At 42.7% G+C, this 17,325-nt stretch overlaps 1 protein-coding gene across 1 annotated transcript; it reads left to right on the top strand.

The window, feature by feature from the left end:
* The first annotated feature begins 6,264 nt into the window (after window positions 1-6,264).
* On the top strand, window positions 6,265-16,683 carry GATAD1 (GATA zinc finger domain containing 1). The gene is made up of 5 exons (XM_029234485.1): window positions 6,265-6,702; window positions 7,494-7,619; window positions 9,254-9,313; window positions 14,036-14,219; window positions 15,911-16,683. The coding sequence occupies exons 1-5, from the start codon at window positions 6,451-6,453 to the stop codon at window positions 16,099-16,101; spliced, it is 813 nt and encodes a 270-aa protein (XP_029090318.1). The 5' UTR covers window positions 6,265-6,450; the 3' UTR covers window positions 16,102-16,683.
* The last annotated feature ends 642 nt before the right edge of the window (window positions 16,684-17,325 follow it).

Below are 17,325 nucleotides of genomic sequence, written 5' to 3'. Positions count from 1 at the left end.
AGAAAATTTAAATGGTCAATCAACTTATGAGACCACATCTCATAAATAACCAAGGAAAAGAAAAACAATCATGAAATGTCTTTTTTTGTTGTTTGTTTTGCATAAAAGACTGGCAAAAACTAAAAAGAATTCTCAGAGTTGCAAGGGTGTGGAGAAATGGATAAGCCAGGACCACATTATGACTTGTAGGGGCCTTACACACATTTGCCTTTATGGGTCCCATCTCCATAATAAAATATGAAAAAGCACATTTTATGGCTTCATTAGTATAAAAACTATAATCCAGGCTGGATTCACTGTATATTATATATTCATTATTATTATATTCGGTTTTTTCTTCTGATTTTAAAAGAAATTAAGAAGTTTTCATGACCCCTAAAACTATTCTGGGCCCTAGGCAATGTGCCTTCTGTGTCCAGTGGCTAAGTCAGCCCTGAGATAACTTCACGGGAGGCGGCAGGTGTGTAAACTTTTTTGGGTGAGTAATCTGGCAACATCAATCATTAGACCCAACAGTTACATTTTAAGGAATTTATCCCATAAAACTACTCACACAAGTAGGCAACAATACACGTGTAAGGAAGTTCATTATAGCATTCATTGTTTGTAACTGCAAAAAATTTAAAACAGGCTAAATATCCAATATCAGAGGAATGGGTTATCTCTATCACAGCTGAATTGGAGGATATGCTGAATTGTATGAATTTTTATAATGAGCATTTATTATTTATATTAAAAGTATATTTACATTTTGAAGAGTAAAATAATTATTTCTTTGTTTGATAAAATCTGGAACTCCTCTGAGGAAAGCAGTCTTCACACACAGCTGAGAAGGATTAAAAGATGCTCAAGCAACCAAGTTGGTTTCTTCCCCAGCCGTCCTGCAAATCGGAACGGGGAGAGGCAACAAGATTTTAGAGTGCTCAAAACCAAAACCGAAGAAACAAAAATCAAAGACAGCTGAGTTTTCCTTATAAAACTAGAGTTGGCGGATGCCTGAATCACAAAATGTGGCTTTCACCTGGTCCTCAAAAAGCTTTCCCAGCTCCTAAGCCAGCAGTCGTCTGAAGGACAGGTAGGCACAGGCAAGGGTACTGAGAAGCAAAGTTCTAAGCGACAGTTAGGGGAGTGGCAGTTGGAGGACAGGGTGGGCCAGGGACCCCACTGCCTAGGAGAGGGGCTCTGAGTCAAGTCCCTTGGCTGAGCCTCATAATGGTCAGTCACAGCCAATGCACATGGTTCTCAGTCTCAGGGGGGCCTATGCCAGCATCTCCAAACTGACTCCATGTCAGGGAGTGTCCCGAAGCCTTAGCAGAAAGTCTTCCAGAGGACATGGTGTCCTCCTCACCATGTCATCACCTTCTCTCAAGCAGAAGGAAGACGCTTATGAAACTCCACCAGGGATCCTGCACAATTATTTCAAATAAGACTCGTTTATGATAAAGTTGGCTTTTTTAAAATAATTTTTTAAAAATTTATTTATTTTTGGCTGCATTGGGTACTTCTTGCTGCACACGGGCTTTTTCTAGTTGCAGTGAGCGGGGGTACTCTTCGCTGCGGTGCGCGGGCTTCTCATTGTGGCAGCTTCTCTTATTGCGGAGCATGGGATCTAGGCGCGGCGCGCGGGCTTCAGTAGTTGTGGCTCACGTGCTCTAGAGCGCAGGCTCAGTAGTTGTGGCGCATGGGCTTAGTTGCTCTGCAGCATGTGGGATCTTCCCGGACCAGGGCTCGAACCCGTGTCCCCTGCACTGGCAGACATTCTTAACCACTGCGCCACCAGGAGCACCCCGGCATTGGTTTTTCTGGTGGATGCTGATGTCGTTGGTTACCGCCATGATACAGGGAGATGCCTACTTGGGCTGCAGGCCAGTGAGGAGCCGCGGAGAGCTGATTCGGGCTGCTTGGTGAGAGAAGTCAGACGACGAGGTGGGGGGCAGTGAGGAGGGGAATGGGAGCAGGCACTTGTCCTGAGTGGAGGCTGTTCATTCAGCTGACAACGGGCTGACTGATATATTAACCCACACATTAGACTGCTAATTAGCGCCTGCTTACCAAGTGCAAGGTGTGGGGAGGTAGAAGAAACCCAAAGAGGAAAAAGGCAAACTTCCTTTCCTCAACATGTTCCTAGTTTGGTGAAGGAGACACGGGTAGAAAGCTGTACCCTAAGGTGGAAGGAGGGAATAGCCACCGCAAGGAACAGCTACTTAATTGGGGGGAGGGGAGAAAGGACATGTGAGTCCTGGAATGAGGCTTCCTGGAGGAAGTGATGCCTGAACTGATTCTGGCAAGATGGGTACTCCGGGTGTGACGCGTTGAGAGGAAGCACGTTCCCGGCAAAGAGAACATCCTGAGCCAAGGCACGGGCATGGGAACCATGGGGCACACACGCAAAATAGAAAGTAGTTCCGTTGGGTTACACACAGAAGGTAAGAGTGCAGTGAGAGACGGTGCTGTCATGACGCCCCTCCTGAGGATAAAAGACGAAAAGGCAAGAATACCTGCCCTGACTCTTTCTCCCTTCTTGCAGTTCCATAGGTCTCACTCATTCTCTCTGTGTCCAGTCCACAAGCTCTCTTTCTCTAGTTTGTCAGTGCTAAGAGCCCACTTGAGTTAATTGCATTTTTTCCAAGATTACAGCTGAGGGAGAGGGGTATAACTAATGACTTAACCAGCCTGGTCAAAAGAAAGCCTCCTCTTGTCTTATCAGTCTCAGAGTTAACATTAAATCAGGCACTGACCAGATGAAAAAGTTGTTTACAACCTCATATGTACTAACTCGCTGACTCCTTGCCTCAATCTTAGGAGGTATGCTCTCTCATTATCCTCATTTGACAGGAGAAGACTCAGTGACTGTGTGCCCCTGATATATACAGGACAAGAGCGTGAGTGGGCAAGGAACCCTACGCTGCCCATACGCACCAAGACACAAAATGTGGTGAATATCATCTCTTAGAAACTGGCCCTGGGGTACATTTTATGCATCTGCCTTTTTTTTCTTTTCCAAAGAGTTTTAATTACTGAACTATTACCAACACCTAAATTATGCAAATTAGACTGCATGCTGACAGTGATAGTCCCCTGGGGAACTCAGCTTTCTTTCTTTCCCTTAGTGTGAATGTTAAGACCTTGAGGGGTATTTATTTCTATATTCACAGCTTACACACACACACACACACACATACACACAGACATACCCCACCAGCAGAATTTTCTTGCACAACCCCATAGGCACCAAATGATCTCTATGTGCTCCAATCGAACCCTTCCTCTGGGTTCAAGCTAGGTATCTCTCTCTCCTTATATCAATCTGAGATCTCTCCCTTGGCACCTCAGGGAGCCCTGGCCAGGCCAATTGTGGCTCCTGCTCTTCCTGAGGCACCCAGGAAGGAGCAGTGTATTGGGTCAGAGCCTTCATTGACAGTGCATTCCTGAATCCTTTTCTCCTACCCATTTCTCTCACCTCCCAACAGCCCCCCTTCCCCTGTCCCAGTCACCATCTCTGCCACATAGTCCTACTTATCCTTACAGCATACTGCTCTATTCTATTAACACTCTACTACATCTGCACAGGAGTTTTGTGATACTATAGCTTTGCTGCTTGTAGGAGAAGCCCCATGTATTGACTGAGAACTATGTGCCAAGCACGATAATTGATCAAATCTTCATGCAGCACTGAGGTGGGCAATTGTCGATTTACAGACAAGGGACTGAGCTGCAGAGAGGAGGTCTGCTTGCCAGTCCTTGAACTAGGTACTGTCCACTGTGCCCCAGGACCTCTGGCTAGGAGAGGATATTTAGGACCAAGAAACTGCCTATTTCCTTATTTTCCATTTGATACTTTCTCCTCTTTTTATTGTTTTTTTAAAATAGAAGTAACATGTAATGTGGTAAAAAATATTTCAAATGACAAAAAAGGGTGCAAAAAGAAAAGTGAAATCCTCTCTCCCTCACCACTTCTGTTAGCATCAATTGTCAACAGTTTCTTTGTCTAAATAACTAAAAAAAGTACACACCACACTCACATAGATTTTTAATTTACACACAGTGATCATGTTCTATACACTGTTCTATAAATTGCTTTTTTCACTCCTAATTATGTCTGAGATCTTTTCATATCAGCAAGTAGAAGAGCTTCGAATGGTTTCCTGTCTCACTCAGAGTAAAATCCAAAGTCCCTGACATAACCTTGCTGCAAAAGCCTAACAAAGATATTACAAGAAAGGAAAATTATAAGCCTATCTCACTCGTGAACATAGATACAAAAATCTTAAAATATTAATAAAGCAAATCCAGCAATATGTGAAAAGAATAGTATATGATGACCAAGTTGGATTCATTCCAGGAGTGGCAGTATTAATTTAACATTCAGAAATCTATCTGTGTAGGCCACACATTAATAGATAAAGAAGAAAAAGCATTATGATTGTCTCATACAGAAAACTATTTGATAAAATTCTACACATTCATGATGAAAATAGGAATAGAAGGGACCTTCCTTACCCTGACAAAGGGAATCTACAATGTTAGAAATCAGTATAGTGGTTATCTCTGGATAAAGAGCAAGTGAGGGGCTTTTGTGGTAGTAATGTTCTATTTCTTGATTTGGTTGCCTGAGTGTGGTGACTTCGTGATAATCAACCTGTACACAGATGCACTGGATACTTTACAGTATGTGTATTATACTTAATTCTAAAAGGTTGTAAATTTTTTTTTAAAACCAGGAAAAAAATGTAGTTCTTCCTGATGATCTCAGAAGGGTAGAGGGTGTGACCAGGAGCTATGGGAGCTAGCAATGACAGGAGAGATGGAGGTGTTGGGATGAGGAGAAATGGAGAAAAGAGTGTGTTGAGTGGTTACACATATGGATATGGACCAGATCCAGGATGGTGTCCTTTGGTGAAGAGGAAGCTGGTGATCCAAGGGCCTAAGTCTTCAGTGAATGAGAGGCAGTAATTTGGAGATGAAGTGCAAAGACAGGTGCACTAGAGGGAGAGATATATTAGGGAGCATGGAATTTAGTACCTAGACACCCCTCACAGAGTGCATTGTTCTACAATAAGGAGACAACACTGTGTACCTACTCTCCTCAACCACTTTCACAATTGGTCTTAAACCCCATAATGGTCTGGAAAGCAGTTAATATTTTGTTTTACAATTGGAGAACCCCAGACTCAGAGCCAGGATGACCGAGCCACAACTCGGGACCCAGAGCTGCTTCAAAGGCCTGTCCAGATGTGCTTCCAAGACCAGTGGCCACGTGGGCATCTGGGCCAAATCACGGTCCCTCTGTTGATCATCAGTTAACAGTAAAATAGGGATAATATCTTGTTCCATGACTGGCATAAGCGCTAAATGTGGTTTCGCGACATCATAAGGCATTCAGTACAGTTTTCTTCTTCCTCTTCCCCCAGCACTCCACCAACATATTCATCATGATCTGTCCAAGAACATCAAGTCTAGAAAACCCAGGATCATGAAGACAGGTATGCAACCACTGCTCCACTAAGTGAGGCTGAGGGGTGACTCGTTTCTCTGGCAAGCCCTGTACTGACCAGTGACATTAACAGAGGCTGGATTCTCATGATGCCCTTGTCCTGGGCCAGCTGTCCTTGAGTACAGTCCACAGAGGTCCCAAGACCCTTTCTGGCGGTTCTCGGGGCCAAACCTGTTCCCCAACAATACCAAACCAGCACTCTGTCTCTGGCGTACAGTTCAGAGGATACGAACACTGTCATTCAAGGGCCAATGAATGTATGTGTGGCATCTTTGCCTTGAAAATGTTTCAACTCCTAATACACAAATGTCTATGGATATAACCCTTATAAGCAAACGTATTTGGGGGTCTAAATTATAACTTTAAAGAGTGTAAAGGGGTCCTAAGTAGGAGTGCCAGATTTAACAAATAAAAATACAGGATGCCCAGTTATATTTGAATTCAGATAAACAACGAATATTGCATGGGATACACTCATATTAAAAAGTTATTCGCTGCTTATCTGAATTTTAAATATACTTGAGCCTGCAGTATTTTAGTAGTCAATCATAGGCCTAAGACCGGAAATTCCGCGAACCGTGCTCTGTCCCAGGAGTCCCGGGCGGGGCGCTTCCGGTCAGGCGGGCCGGCCTGGGCGCGGGCCACGCGCATCGCCGGAAACCTCCCCAGGCCAAGGCTCCGCTTTCCTCCCAGGCCAGGCCCCGCCCCGGCCCCGCCTCCCGGCGCCGGGGCCGCTGGGGGCTGGTGCGGGAGGTGGAGCGGGTGGAGCGGGCGGAACAGGCTTCCTGCCTCCAGGGGGCAGCGGCCGCGGCCTGGTTCCAGGGTGGACAGCTCGGCGCCGCGCCCGGCCGCTCTTTCTGTCTTTGGGAGTGACGGGCCGGCCAGCGGGCCGCCGAAAGCCGGCGGTCGCCATTCCCGTGTCGCTGCGCCCGCGGGGGCCGCCCGAGCCGGCCACGATGCCACTGGGCCTGAAGCCCACCTGCAGCGTCTGCAAGACCACATCGTCCTCCATGTGGAAGAAGGGCCCGCAGGGGGAGATCCTCTGCCACCACTGCACGGGCCGGGGCGGCGCGGGCGGCGGGGGCGCCGGCTCGGGGGCGGCCGGCGGGACGGGGGGCAGTGGCGGCGGTGGCGGCTTCGGCGCGGCGACCTTCGCCAGCACCTCGGCCGCCCCTCCGCAGAGCAACGGGGGCGGGGGCGGCAAGCAGGTGAGCTCCTCCGGCCCCTCCCTCCGGCGGAGGTCGACCGGGCGCTTGGCGGGCGGAGGCCGGGTGGCCGCGGAGGGGGCGGGCGGGGGCCTCCCGGGATCGCCGTGCTCATACTGGGCCGGGCCGCCCCTTCCCATCCCGGTTGAGAACATGGTCTTTGGTTCGGCCCATTCTCAGCACCTTTTGTAGTGAGGAACTGAAAGGCTAGAGAAGCAAGAAAAGTGAAAACGCTTCAGAAATCCCCCCACTGTAATGTTTTGGATAGCAACCAGACATCTCAGTATACACATGTATACATAGAGATGTCAGCAGGGTCATGCTACTGGACCTGTTAATAAAGTTCATTTTGTCATAATGTCGTGCTATTAAGATTATCATGTCATCATTTTCAGTGGCAGCATAAGTATTACATTGCAGGAGGTGGCATACCAAACCCGTTCTCTGGCGTAGGAGAGTTGAGTTTTTAAGCATTTTTCTGTTATAAACACAACCGATGAATAGTTCTTGCCTTGGCCTGGACTGACTCTTGTTGCTGCCCCTTGACCTATTACAAGTAGCTCACACCTTTTTCAGTGCTCTGGAGATGCTTGCCTAAGGCTCTCCCTGTTTGAATTAGGCCAGTTGGTGTGATTACCCGCCATAAAAACAAAAGGTGCACTCTTACTTAATTTTTAAATGATCGTTTAAAGTGCATACTCTGGGATCCTTGTAAGATGTTTGTATCGGGACAGCAACCTTTCTGCACTTTTTATTTCTTTCTCTTTTTTGTTCTTTAATTGTTTATGTAACAGAGTAAGCAGGAAATTCACAGGAGGTCCGCTCGGCTCAGAAACACTAAATACAAATCTGCTCCAGCTGCTGAAAAGAAAGTTTCCACTAAAGGAAAAGGGAGAAGACATATTTTTAAATTAAAAAATGTAAGATGATTGTGGACAGTGTCTTGTACTGTAATGGCATTGTGTGTGTAGTGTGTCCTGCCACTGCCTTCATCTCTCATCACTGAACTTGGACTCTGCTCTTGGCAGCTATTCTGTAGTGTTCTGGGGACTGGTCCAGACTTTCTAAAAGGGAGTGAGCTCTGTTGTAGGAGGCTTACTGTTTATAAAGTTAATAATACCCTTTCTCTGTTTTTTTAGCTTTTATTTTTTTCTCTGGGAAATATAAAATATTCTAAAAGAAACCTAAACCTCCAGCGCATTTTACTGGGTTCTCTGGAAAGGATGAGATGGGGTTATAGTTCTTGGTGTGGCCAGGTATACTGGGAAAACTTTTTTTTTTTCATTCTTAAAGCTCTAAGTAAATAATACCGAAACTCATTCATTTCCATATTTGTTTGTTATGGCCCCAGAAGACGTTTCTTACTGATTTATAATGATCAACTTGATGAATATGAATGAAAAGTTTTACTAAATCTTCTTTATCTCTTCTTCTGTGAGAAAGTAGATGGTCGAAAACTTGTGCTGGGGTAGTGGAAAGCATATTTTTGTTGCAGTAAATTCTCATTGTTTTTGTAAATACAAGGGACAGTGGTCAAACACAATGGGCAATGCATTATATACTATTTTTTTAAAACCTCAGTATGGTACTCTTTGCTTTCAGAACAGGAATGCTTCACTTACCAGTAAAGGCATTTCTGAAGTTGGGTGTGTTTATTTAAAAAACTCAGAGAAGCCTTGCGTTATATTCTTGTGCAGATTGTGGATCCTTTTTCTTGTTTAGAATAGTTGCCCCTAATTTATATGAGTTTTATAATTCAGTTTTCTAAAATGAGGTGTTTATTGACTAGACAAAACATGTAAATATTGGACTATAGTTGTATACACTTAAATGCTCTAAACACGTTTTCCTCTTAAGTATGGTGGAATATGTTCTCTGCAAGTATTTTAATATCAATTTCTCTAACAACGCCTTTCTTCAAGGATAATACCAAGACATATTTGGGAAGGCCTAGTTACTGTGTTGTGGCGTGAAAGTGTGTGTTACAGCTTAGGAAGGAATTTCAATGATGGTTGAGTGGTGGCAAGTTACTAAGAACTCCCAAGAAAGTTTCCTTTGGCCTTGGTTCAGGCTTGCTAGAAAATTAGTTCTGATGATACTGTCATAACTAGTTCCATAGTTAAGTGGAGATGGAAAATGTCTTTGAGGAGACACGTTTTTTATTATTCCCACCTCCGTCATGCTCAGGCCATTAGAGCCAGATTTTTTTTATAACTAGAATGAGTAATAATGCTCTGAGAAGGCTTCTGTTAGATTTCAGCCACGTAGTCAGGAGCCGGTCCTTTGGGGCTCAGCAATTTTTAGGCTAAAGGTAGCAGAAGTATTCAGACCAGGCTTTGCCACAACGATCAGAAAAGCATTTTTTTTTTCTTTTTTACTGCAGTTCTTGTCACCAAACAACAACTTTAGTATTTCTTAAATTACAGAACTCTCATATATGGCTGGAAAAAATGCCTGTACACGCTACACACACACACACACACACACACACACACACACACACAAACACACACATTATGAATGTGCTAATATTTTTACTTTTGTTTTTTCACAGCCCATCAAAGCCCCTGAGTCAGTTTCCACCATAATCACTGCAGAATCAATCTTCTACAAGGTGAGCATCTGTAGTTACTGAAGGAAGGTTTGAATTTATTGTGTAATGTGCTACTAAAATGCTGGGTTAGCCTAAAAGTCTCTGCTACTCTGTATAAGGTGTGATTGTGGTTTTTGTTCCTTTCTAAGCTATTTTTCCCTGTAGGTGGCTATTATAAAACATCTCATCCAGAGCTGAGTTGGGAGAGGAAGTTGCCTAATGAAATACGATATGAGGATCTTAAGTATTTTTTAATGTAGATTATGGGAATCGTTTTTAAAATGAAAATGTATGGTGTGGAGCCATTGAGTATGATGCTTGCTGTGGGTTTGTCGTACATGGCCTTTATTATGTTGAGGTAGGTTCCCTCTACGCCCATTTTCTGGAGAGCTTTTATCATAAATGGGTGTTGAATTTTGTCAAAAGCTTTTTCTGCATCTATTGAGATGATCATATAGTTTTTATTCCTTAATTTGTTAATGTGGTGTATCACATTGATTGATTTGCATATATTGAAGAATCCTTGCATCCCTTGGATAACCCCCACTTGATCATGGTGTATGATCCTTTTAATGTGCTGTTGGATGCTGTTTGCTAGTATTTTGTTCACGATTTTTGCATCTATGTTCATCAGTGATATTGGTCTATAATTTTCTTTTTTTGTGATATCTTTTTCTGGTTTTGGTATCAGGGTGATGGTGGCTTCGTAGAATGAATTTGGGAGTGTTTCTCCGTCTGCAACTTCTTGGAAGAGTTTGAGAAGGATAGGTGTTAGCTCATCTCTAAATGTTTGTTAGAATTCACCTGTGAAGCCATCTGGTCCTGGACTTCTGTTTGTTGGAAGATTTTTAATTATGGTTTCAATTTCATTACTTGTGATAGGTCTGTTTATATTTTCTGTTTCTTCCTGGTTCAGTCTGGCAGAATTGTACCTTTCCAAGAATTTGTCCATTTCTTCGTGGTTGTCCATTTTATTGGCATATAGTTGTTTGTAGTAGTCTCTTTAATCCTTTGTATTTCTGCAGTGTCAGTTGTGATTTCTCCTTTTTCATTTCTAATTTTATTGATCTGTGTCCTCTCCCTTTTTCTCTTTTTTCTTCTTTTTTTTTTTTTTTTTGGGTTCACGGGCCTCTCACTGTTGTGGCCTCTCCTGTTGTGGAGCACAGGCTCTGGACACGCAGGCTCAGCGGCCATGGCTCACGGGCCCAGCCGCTCTGCGGCATGTGGGATCTTCCCAGACTGGGGCACGAACCCGTGTCCCCTGCATCGGCAGGTGGACTCTCAACCACTGCGCCACCAGGGAAGCCCTCCCTTTTTTTCTTGATGAGTCTGGCTAAGGGTTTATCAATTTTGTTTATCTTTTCAAAGAACCAGCTTTTAGTTTTATTGATCTTTGCTATTGTTTTCTTCGTTTCTGTTTATTTCTGCTCTTTATGATTTCTTTCTTTCTATTGACTTTGGGTTTTCTTTGTTCTTCTTTCTCTGGTTGTTTTAAGTGTAGGGTTAGATTGTTCATTTGAGATTTTTCTTGTTTCTTGAGGTGAGATTGTATTGCTATAAAGTTCCCTCTTAGAACTTCTTTTGCTGCGTCCCATAGGTTTTGGGTCATCGTGTTTTCATTGTCATTTGTTTCTATGTATTTTTTAATTTCTTCTTTGATTTCTTCAGTGATCTCTTGGTTATTTAGTAGCACACTGTTTAGCCTCCACGCATTTGTGGTTTTTACAGTTTTTTTCCAGTAATTGATTTCCACTCTCATAGCATTGTGGTCAGAAAAGAAGATTGATACAATTTCAATTTACTTAAATTTTCCCAGGCTGGATTTGTGACTCCAGATGTGATCTGTCCTGGAGAATGTTCCATGTGCACTTGAGAAGAAGGTGTATTCTGCCACCTTTGGGTGGAATGTTCTGTAAATATCAATTAGATCTATCCGGTCTATTGTGTCATTTAGAGCTTGTGTTTATTTTCTGATTGGATGATCTGTCCATTGGTGTAAGTGGGGTGTTAAATTCCCCTACTTTAATTGTGTTACTGTCGATTTCTCCTTTCATGGTTGTTAGCATTTGCCTTATGTATTGAGGTGCTCCTGTGTTGGGTGCATAAACATTTATAACTGTTATATCTTTTTCTTGGATTGATCCTTTGATCATTATGTAGTGTCCCTCCTTATCTCTTGTAACAATCTTTATTTTAAGGTCTATTTCATCTGATACGAGTATTGCTACTCCAGCTTTCTTTTGATTTCCATTTGCATGGAATATCTTTTTCCATGCCTTCACTTTCAGTCTGTATGTGTCCCTAGGTCTGAAGTGGGTCTCTTGTAGACAGCGTATATATGGGTCTTGTTTTTGTACCCATTCAGCCAGTCTGTGTCTTTTGGTTGGGGCATTTAATCCATTTACACTCATGGTTATTATCGATATGTATGTTCCTATTATCATTTTCTTAATTGTTTTGGGTTTGTTTTTGTGGGTCTTTTTCTTCTCTTGTGTTTCCCGCTTAGAAAAGTTTCTTTAGTATTTGTTGTAGCACTGGTTTGGTGGTGCTGAATTCTCTTAGCTTTTGCTTGTCTGAAAAGCTTTTGACTTCTCCATGGAATCTGAATGAGATCCTTGCTGGGTAGAGTAATCTTGGTTGTAGGTTTTTCTCTTTCATCACTTTAAGTATATCCTGCCACTCCCTTCTGGCCTACAGAGTTTCTGCTGCAAAATTAGCTGATAACCGTATAAGGATTCCTTTGTATGTTATTTTTTGTTTTTCCCTTGCTGCTTTTAATATTTTTTCTTTGAATTTAAATTTTGTTAGTTTGATTAATATGTGTATTGGTGTGTTTTTCCTAGGGTTTATCCTGTATGGGACTCTGTGTGCTTTCTGGACGTGGGTGATTATTTCCTTTCCCATGTTAGGGAAGTTTTCAACTGTAATCTCTTCAAATATTTTCTCAGACCCTTTTTTTTTCTCTTCTTCTTATGGGACTCCTATAATTCGAATGTTGGTGTGTTTAGTTTTGTCCCAGAGGTCTCTGAGATTGTCTTCAATTCTTTTCATTCATTTTTTCTTTCTTCTGCTCCTCAGCAGTTATTTTCACCATTTTGTCTTCCAATTCACGTATTCGTTCTTCTGCCTCCGTTATTCTGTTACTGATTCCTTCTAGTGTATTTTTCATGTCAGTTATTGTGTTGTTCATCTCAGTTTGTTTGCTCTTTAGTTCTTCTAGATCTTTGTTAAACATTTCTTGTATTTTCTCAACTCGTGCCTCCATTCTATTTCCGAGATTCTGGATCATCTTTACTATCATTACTCTGAATTCTTTTTCAGGTAGATTGCCTACTGCCTCTTCATTTATTTGGTCTTTTAGGTTTTTACCTTGCTCCTTCATCTGTGACATGTTTTTTTGCCATCTCATTTTTTTTTTTTTTATGGGTGGGACTGTGCTCCTGTCTTACTGGTTGTTTGGCCTGAGGCTTCCAACACTGGAGTTTGTAGGCTGTTGGGTGGAGCTGGGTCTTGGTGCTGAGATGAGGAACTCCGTGAGACCTCACTCCGATGAATAATCCCTGGGATCTGAGGTTCTCTGTTAGTCTAGTGGTTTGGACTTGGAGCTCCACTGCAGGAGCTTCGGCCTGACCCCAGGCTCGTGAACCAAGATCCCACAGGCCGCCTGGAGTGGGAAAAAAAAAAAAAAAGAACAATAACAAAGTAAAAAATAAAATTAGACTAGGAAACTAACAGATATGTTAGGAAGAATATAAAAATAAAAATATAGATTAATCAACAACCAGAAGGTACATCAGTACCACAATAGTAAAAAAAGAGGAGGAGGGAAAAGAAATAAAAAAGGAGGGGTGTGGGAAGGCCTTGGCTATGGAGGGCGGGGCCTAAGCAAGGGTGAAGTTTGGGTGGTGGGCGAGGCCTATGCTTAGGACCCACAGGCTGGAAAAGGCCCTGGGGGCTGTGGGGGGTGGGGCTTAGGCTCAAGGAACAGAAGGGGTCCAGGCGTGCCCCCCACCCCTGGTCTCAGAGGGCAGGGGACCTCCTCTGGGAGCCCAGCAGGCTTCCTGGGCTCGAGTGGGTGGGGCAAATGCCCTCCTCTCCTCTCCTGCTCCTCCAGTCTGGGGGGGCCCCTACCCCATGCTTCTCCTGATCTCCCCGGCCTCCCTCTTACGGCGCCAAGGACCCACGCGGCCTGGAGGGGGGTTTGGAGGGCAGGGGACCAGCCTGGGAGATCAGCAGGCTCCCCATGCCCAAGTGGGTGGGGCAGTTGCCCTCCACTGCTCTCCTGCTCCTCCCGGAGGGCCCCTCCCACCTGCCTCTCCTGTTCTCCCCTTGGCCTCCTTCCTATGCCCCCAGGGACCCATGAGACCTGGAGGGGGCTTTGGAGTGCAGGGGACGGGCCTGGGAGCTCAGCAGGCTCCCAGGGCCCGAGTGGGTGGGGCAATCGCCCTCTGCTCCTTTCCTGCTCTTCCCGGAGAGTCCCTCCCACCTCCCTCTCCTGATCTGCCCAGCCTCAGGGGTGCTGATCCTGTCTGGCTTCCACTTCTCCTCCCCCCTCAGTCCCCCTACGTCCTACCGGTTCACTTTGGGGTTCCTCCTGTCTCCTTGGGCGTCAGAGTCCACCACCATTGGCCAGCAGGCGCCCGAGTTGCGGGGAGACACTAACTCCACGTCTTCCCACACCACCCTCTTGACTCCACCTCCTATTTTTATTTTAAATATGGGGTTATCTTCTACTTCCCCCAGGGAGTCTATTACCAAATTGGAGATGTTGTTTCTGTAATTGACGAACAAGATGGAAAACCCTACTATGCTCAGATCAGGGGTTTTATCCAGGACCAGTATTGTGAGAAGAGTGCAGCACTGACGTGGCTCATTCCCACTCTCTCTAGCCCCAGGGACCAATTTGATCCTGCATCCTACATCATAGGTGAGTTTGACAGGTAACAGACAGGTTTTTGAACCCAGTTAATTTTCCATTATTATGTGAAAGTATATTCATCTGCTTGGGCTGCCATGACAAAATACCATAAACTGAGTGGGCTGAACAACAGAAATTTATTTTCTCACAGTTCTGGAGGCTGGAAGTCCTAAGGTGCTGTCAGGGTGGGTTTCTGGTGAGAGCTCTCTTCCTGGCTTGTATACAGCCACCTTTTCTCACAGGGGCTTTTCTCTGTGTGTGTGCACTCCTGGCATCTCTTCCTCTTCTTATAAGGACACCAATCCTGTTGGATTAGAGCCCCACCCTTATGGCTTCATTTAACCTTAATTATCTCCCTAAAGGCCCTATCTCCAAATATTATCACATTAGGGATTAGGACTTAAACATATGAATTTGGCGAGATACAATTCAGTCCATAACAGAGAAGTGTAAGTACAAAAAAGTAGAGATTATTATAGAAAATATGAAATTTATATAGCTGGGGTTTGAGGGCTATACATTATTTTGAGTTCCAGGGCAGTATAGTATGCACGTACTAGAATGCTATGTGGATAAGATTTTTCTGAGTGACCCATGGTTAAACTCTATTAAAAGAATTTATTGCTCAAGAACTAGGTTATTTAGGTAACATATAAAAATTTACTCAAAAATGATTTCTAGAGGAACTGTCACATTTATGTCTAAAATCTTACAAAGTCTCATTATGTGTCCCTCTAGATGTCACACACATCATCCTAGACCTTTTGCAACCTTTTATATCATTGTTGGTAGTTGAAATGGCAGCCACTGTACTCATTAATTTCAAGGCTGACTAAAGAATTGGTTCTTGACGTAGACTCACAAGAAGAAGTTGTTGATAAATAGAATTTTGAAAGTGTTCAGAGTTTTAAAATTACCCCAAACTCTTCAACCTTTCTGCAATGGGCATACGTTACTTTTGCATTCTAAGAAAAAAGATACAAAAGGTTTTTTTTCAGAGAGAACTCAAGGACAAGTAAAGTACCACTATTATTCCCAGCTGCATGTCAAGTTTGATACATGACTAAGCAGTTTTAGTCTTCTGCTTGTAAGTATTGATACATAGAAGAGTGAACTTTCATTAACCTGTTCTATCAGACAGGATTCTCAGCAGAGGCAGTAACATGACTGAATCACCTCTAGGACTTCTATCTCACCTCCTCTTCCTAATCCTCAGATTGTAAAGGAGACAGCATAGCATAAAGGTTCAGAGCACAGACTCTGGAACTAGACTGTCTGGGTTCCTAGGACAGCCATTTACTAACTATGTGGTCTCAGACAGGTTCCTTGATCTCTCTTGCATTATTTCCTCATGTAAAATGGGAATAATAATAGTGCCTAACTCAGAGGGTTGTTGTGAGGATTCAAAGTATTGATATATATATCAAGTACTTAGAACAGTGTCGACATAATAAACACTATATAAAGCTAAATATTATTTTTAGAATCCTTTCTATATTGAGTTATATTTTGGGGAGAATGCTATATTCCTTAAGCAATTAAAGCAGAAAAAAATGATGGAAAGTAACTTCAAAATAATATATGTTTCAAGGGTTAATGTCAAGTTACCACCAGACCAGTTTCTCCTAGTGTCTAGGAATTTTAACATTTTATGGAAATGATATATATCTTCAAAAATGTGAATGTTGGCTGCCTTCTAGGACCAGAGGAGGATCTTCCAAGGAAGATGGAATACTTGGAATTTGTTTGTCATGCACCTTCTGAATATTTCAAGTCACGTTCATCACCATTTCCCACAGTTCCCACCAGACCAGAGAAGGGCTATATATGGACTCATGTTGGACCTACTCCTGCAATAACTATTAAGGAAACAGTTGCCAACCATTTGTAGTTTAAAAAGTGAACATGGATTTCCAGTTGTCTTGTATTTGTACTACCATAAGACATGCCACATGTTTCTTTAATGAAATTCTTGGATGGAAAAATGACTAAAAGTTTTTTCTCTACTGCCCAGTAATCATTAGCTTGTTTATTACTAGTCACTTAGAAAATTAAAAGAGATAGAAAAGAATTAAATATATTTTGAAGTTAAATATTACATACACATTAAGTGTGTGTATCCTCCCAGGCAAAGACTGTAATTTCCAAGGAGACAATTAGGAACAGGTAGTGTCTATTTTTCTCCATAATTTATTTCTAGAAACTCATAAAATGGATTGTATTTTTCTACAAGAATAAAATATTAATTAAGGTTTGAATTTCTAACCAAGGGCTGAATCAAATAAAATGTAGCCGTTATCAACAGTATCTGTCACCAAGTTAAAAAAAAGCTTTATTTTATCATCTAGAAAATGCTGTGACAGACTGTTGGCTGCTTTAACCTTAAGGAAAGTGATTGGTGGATGATGTTATTAGCCTAGGCTTTTTAAAACTTTCATCCAGTTCTTCTGTAGTAAGCAGGGATTCAGAATCATTTGGTTGATCTTAATAGAGCTGCTCTTCACTGCTCTCACCTACCTTCTCAGTCAGAGTGAGGCTTAATCAAAACATTAAGTTTATAGTTCAGACAGACAACTTCACTAAAAACACACAGGAAACGTACTGTTCAGGCATCCCTGAGCAGTAGTTTCTTGACCACCATTAGAACAAACATTGGGCAGTCATAAAAATGATTAATCATTAGCACTGATATCTAAAAAAAGTCCACCCCAAAGTTAAAACCATCTGCTATGTACTCATAATAACAGGCCTAAAACAATGTCTGGGACTTAGAAGTCCAGGCACAGGAATTCTATTCAGAATTCAGGGACAGGTTTTACTTCAAGTGTAGGTCAGCTAAGTAAGGGAGCAACAATTTAAAAGAGGGAAGAAGTGGGATTTGCACACACTTGCTTCCTCTCCTGTTCTGACTGGACCATTATTTCTCAACCCCAGCAAAATTTGTCAGGATCTAATTTAATTATGGTGATTTTGAATTGTAGGAGTTTTAACTGTTACCATTTTTCTACACAGTTAATGTTTGTATGTTGTAAGGAAGTTATGGTTTGTATGTTGTAGATAGATAGCTCTATGTACATAGTTCTTTCTCCACAAAAGTTATAGTAAAATTGATTGT

The sequence above is a fragment of the Monodon monoceros genome, unplaced genomic scaffold (assembly GCF_005190385.1).
Source record: "Monodon monoceros isolate NGI ecotype Baffin Bay Population unplaced genomic scaffold, NGI_Narwhal_1 Super_Scaffold_2, whole genome shotgun sequence".
Taxonomy (NCBI): domain Eukaryota; kingdom Metazoa; phylum Chordata; class Mammalia; order Artiodactyla; family Monodontidae; genus Monodon; species Monodon monoceros.
This window is presented reverse-complemented; position numbering and strand designations above follow the sequence as displayed.

Bases quoted from the DNA above. Each gene is read 5' to 3' on its own strand.
- GATAD1 (XM_029234485.1), top strand. From the start codon at position 6,451: ATGCCACTGGGCCTGAAGCCCACCTGCAGCGTCTGCAAGACCACATCG. The intron at 7,620-9,253 runs GTAAGATGATTG...GTTTTTTCACAG, and splicing joins ATATTTTTAAATTAAAAAAT to CCCATCAAAGCCCCTGAGTC. The intron at 14,220-15,910 runs GTGAGTTTGACA...GCTGCCTTCTAG, and splicing joins TCCTGCATCCTACATCATAG to GACCAGAGGAGGATCTTCCA.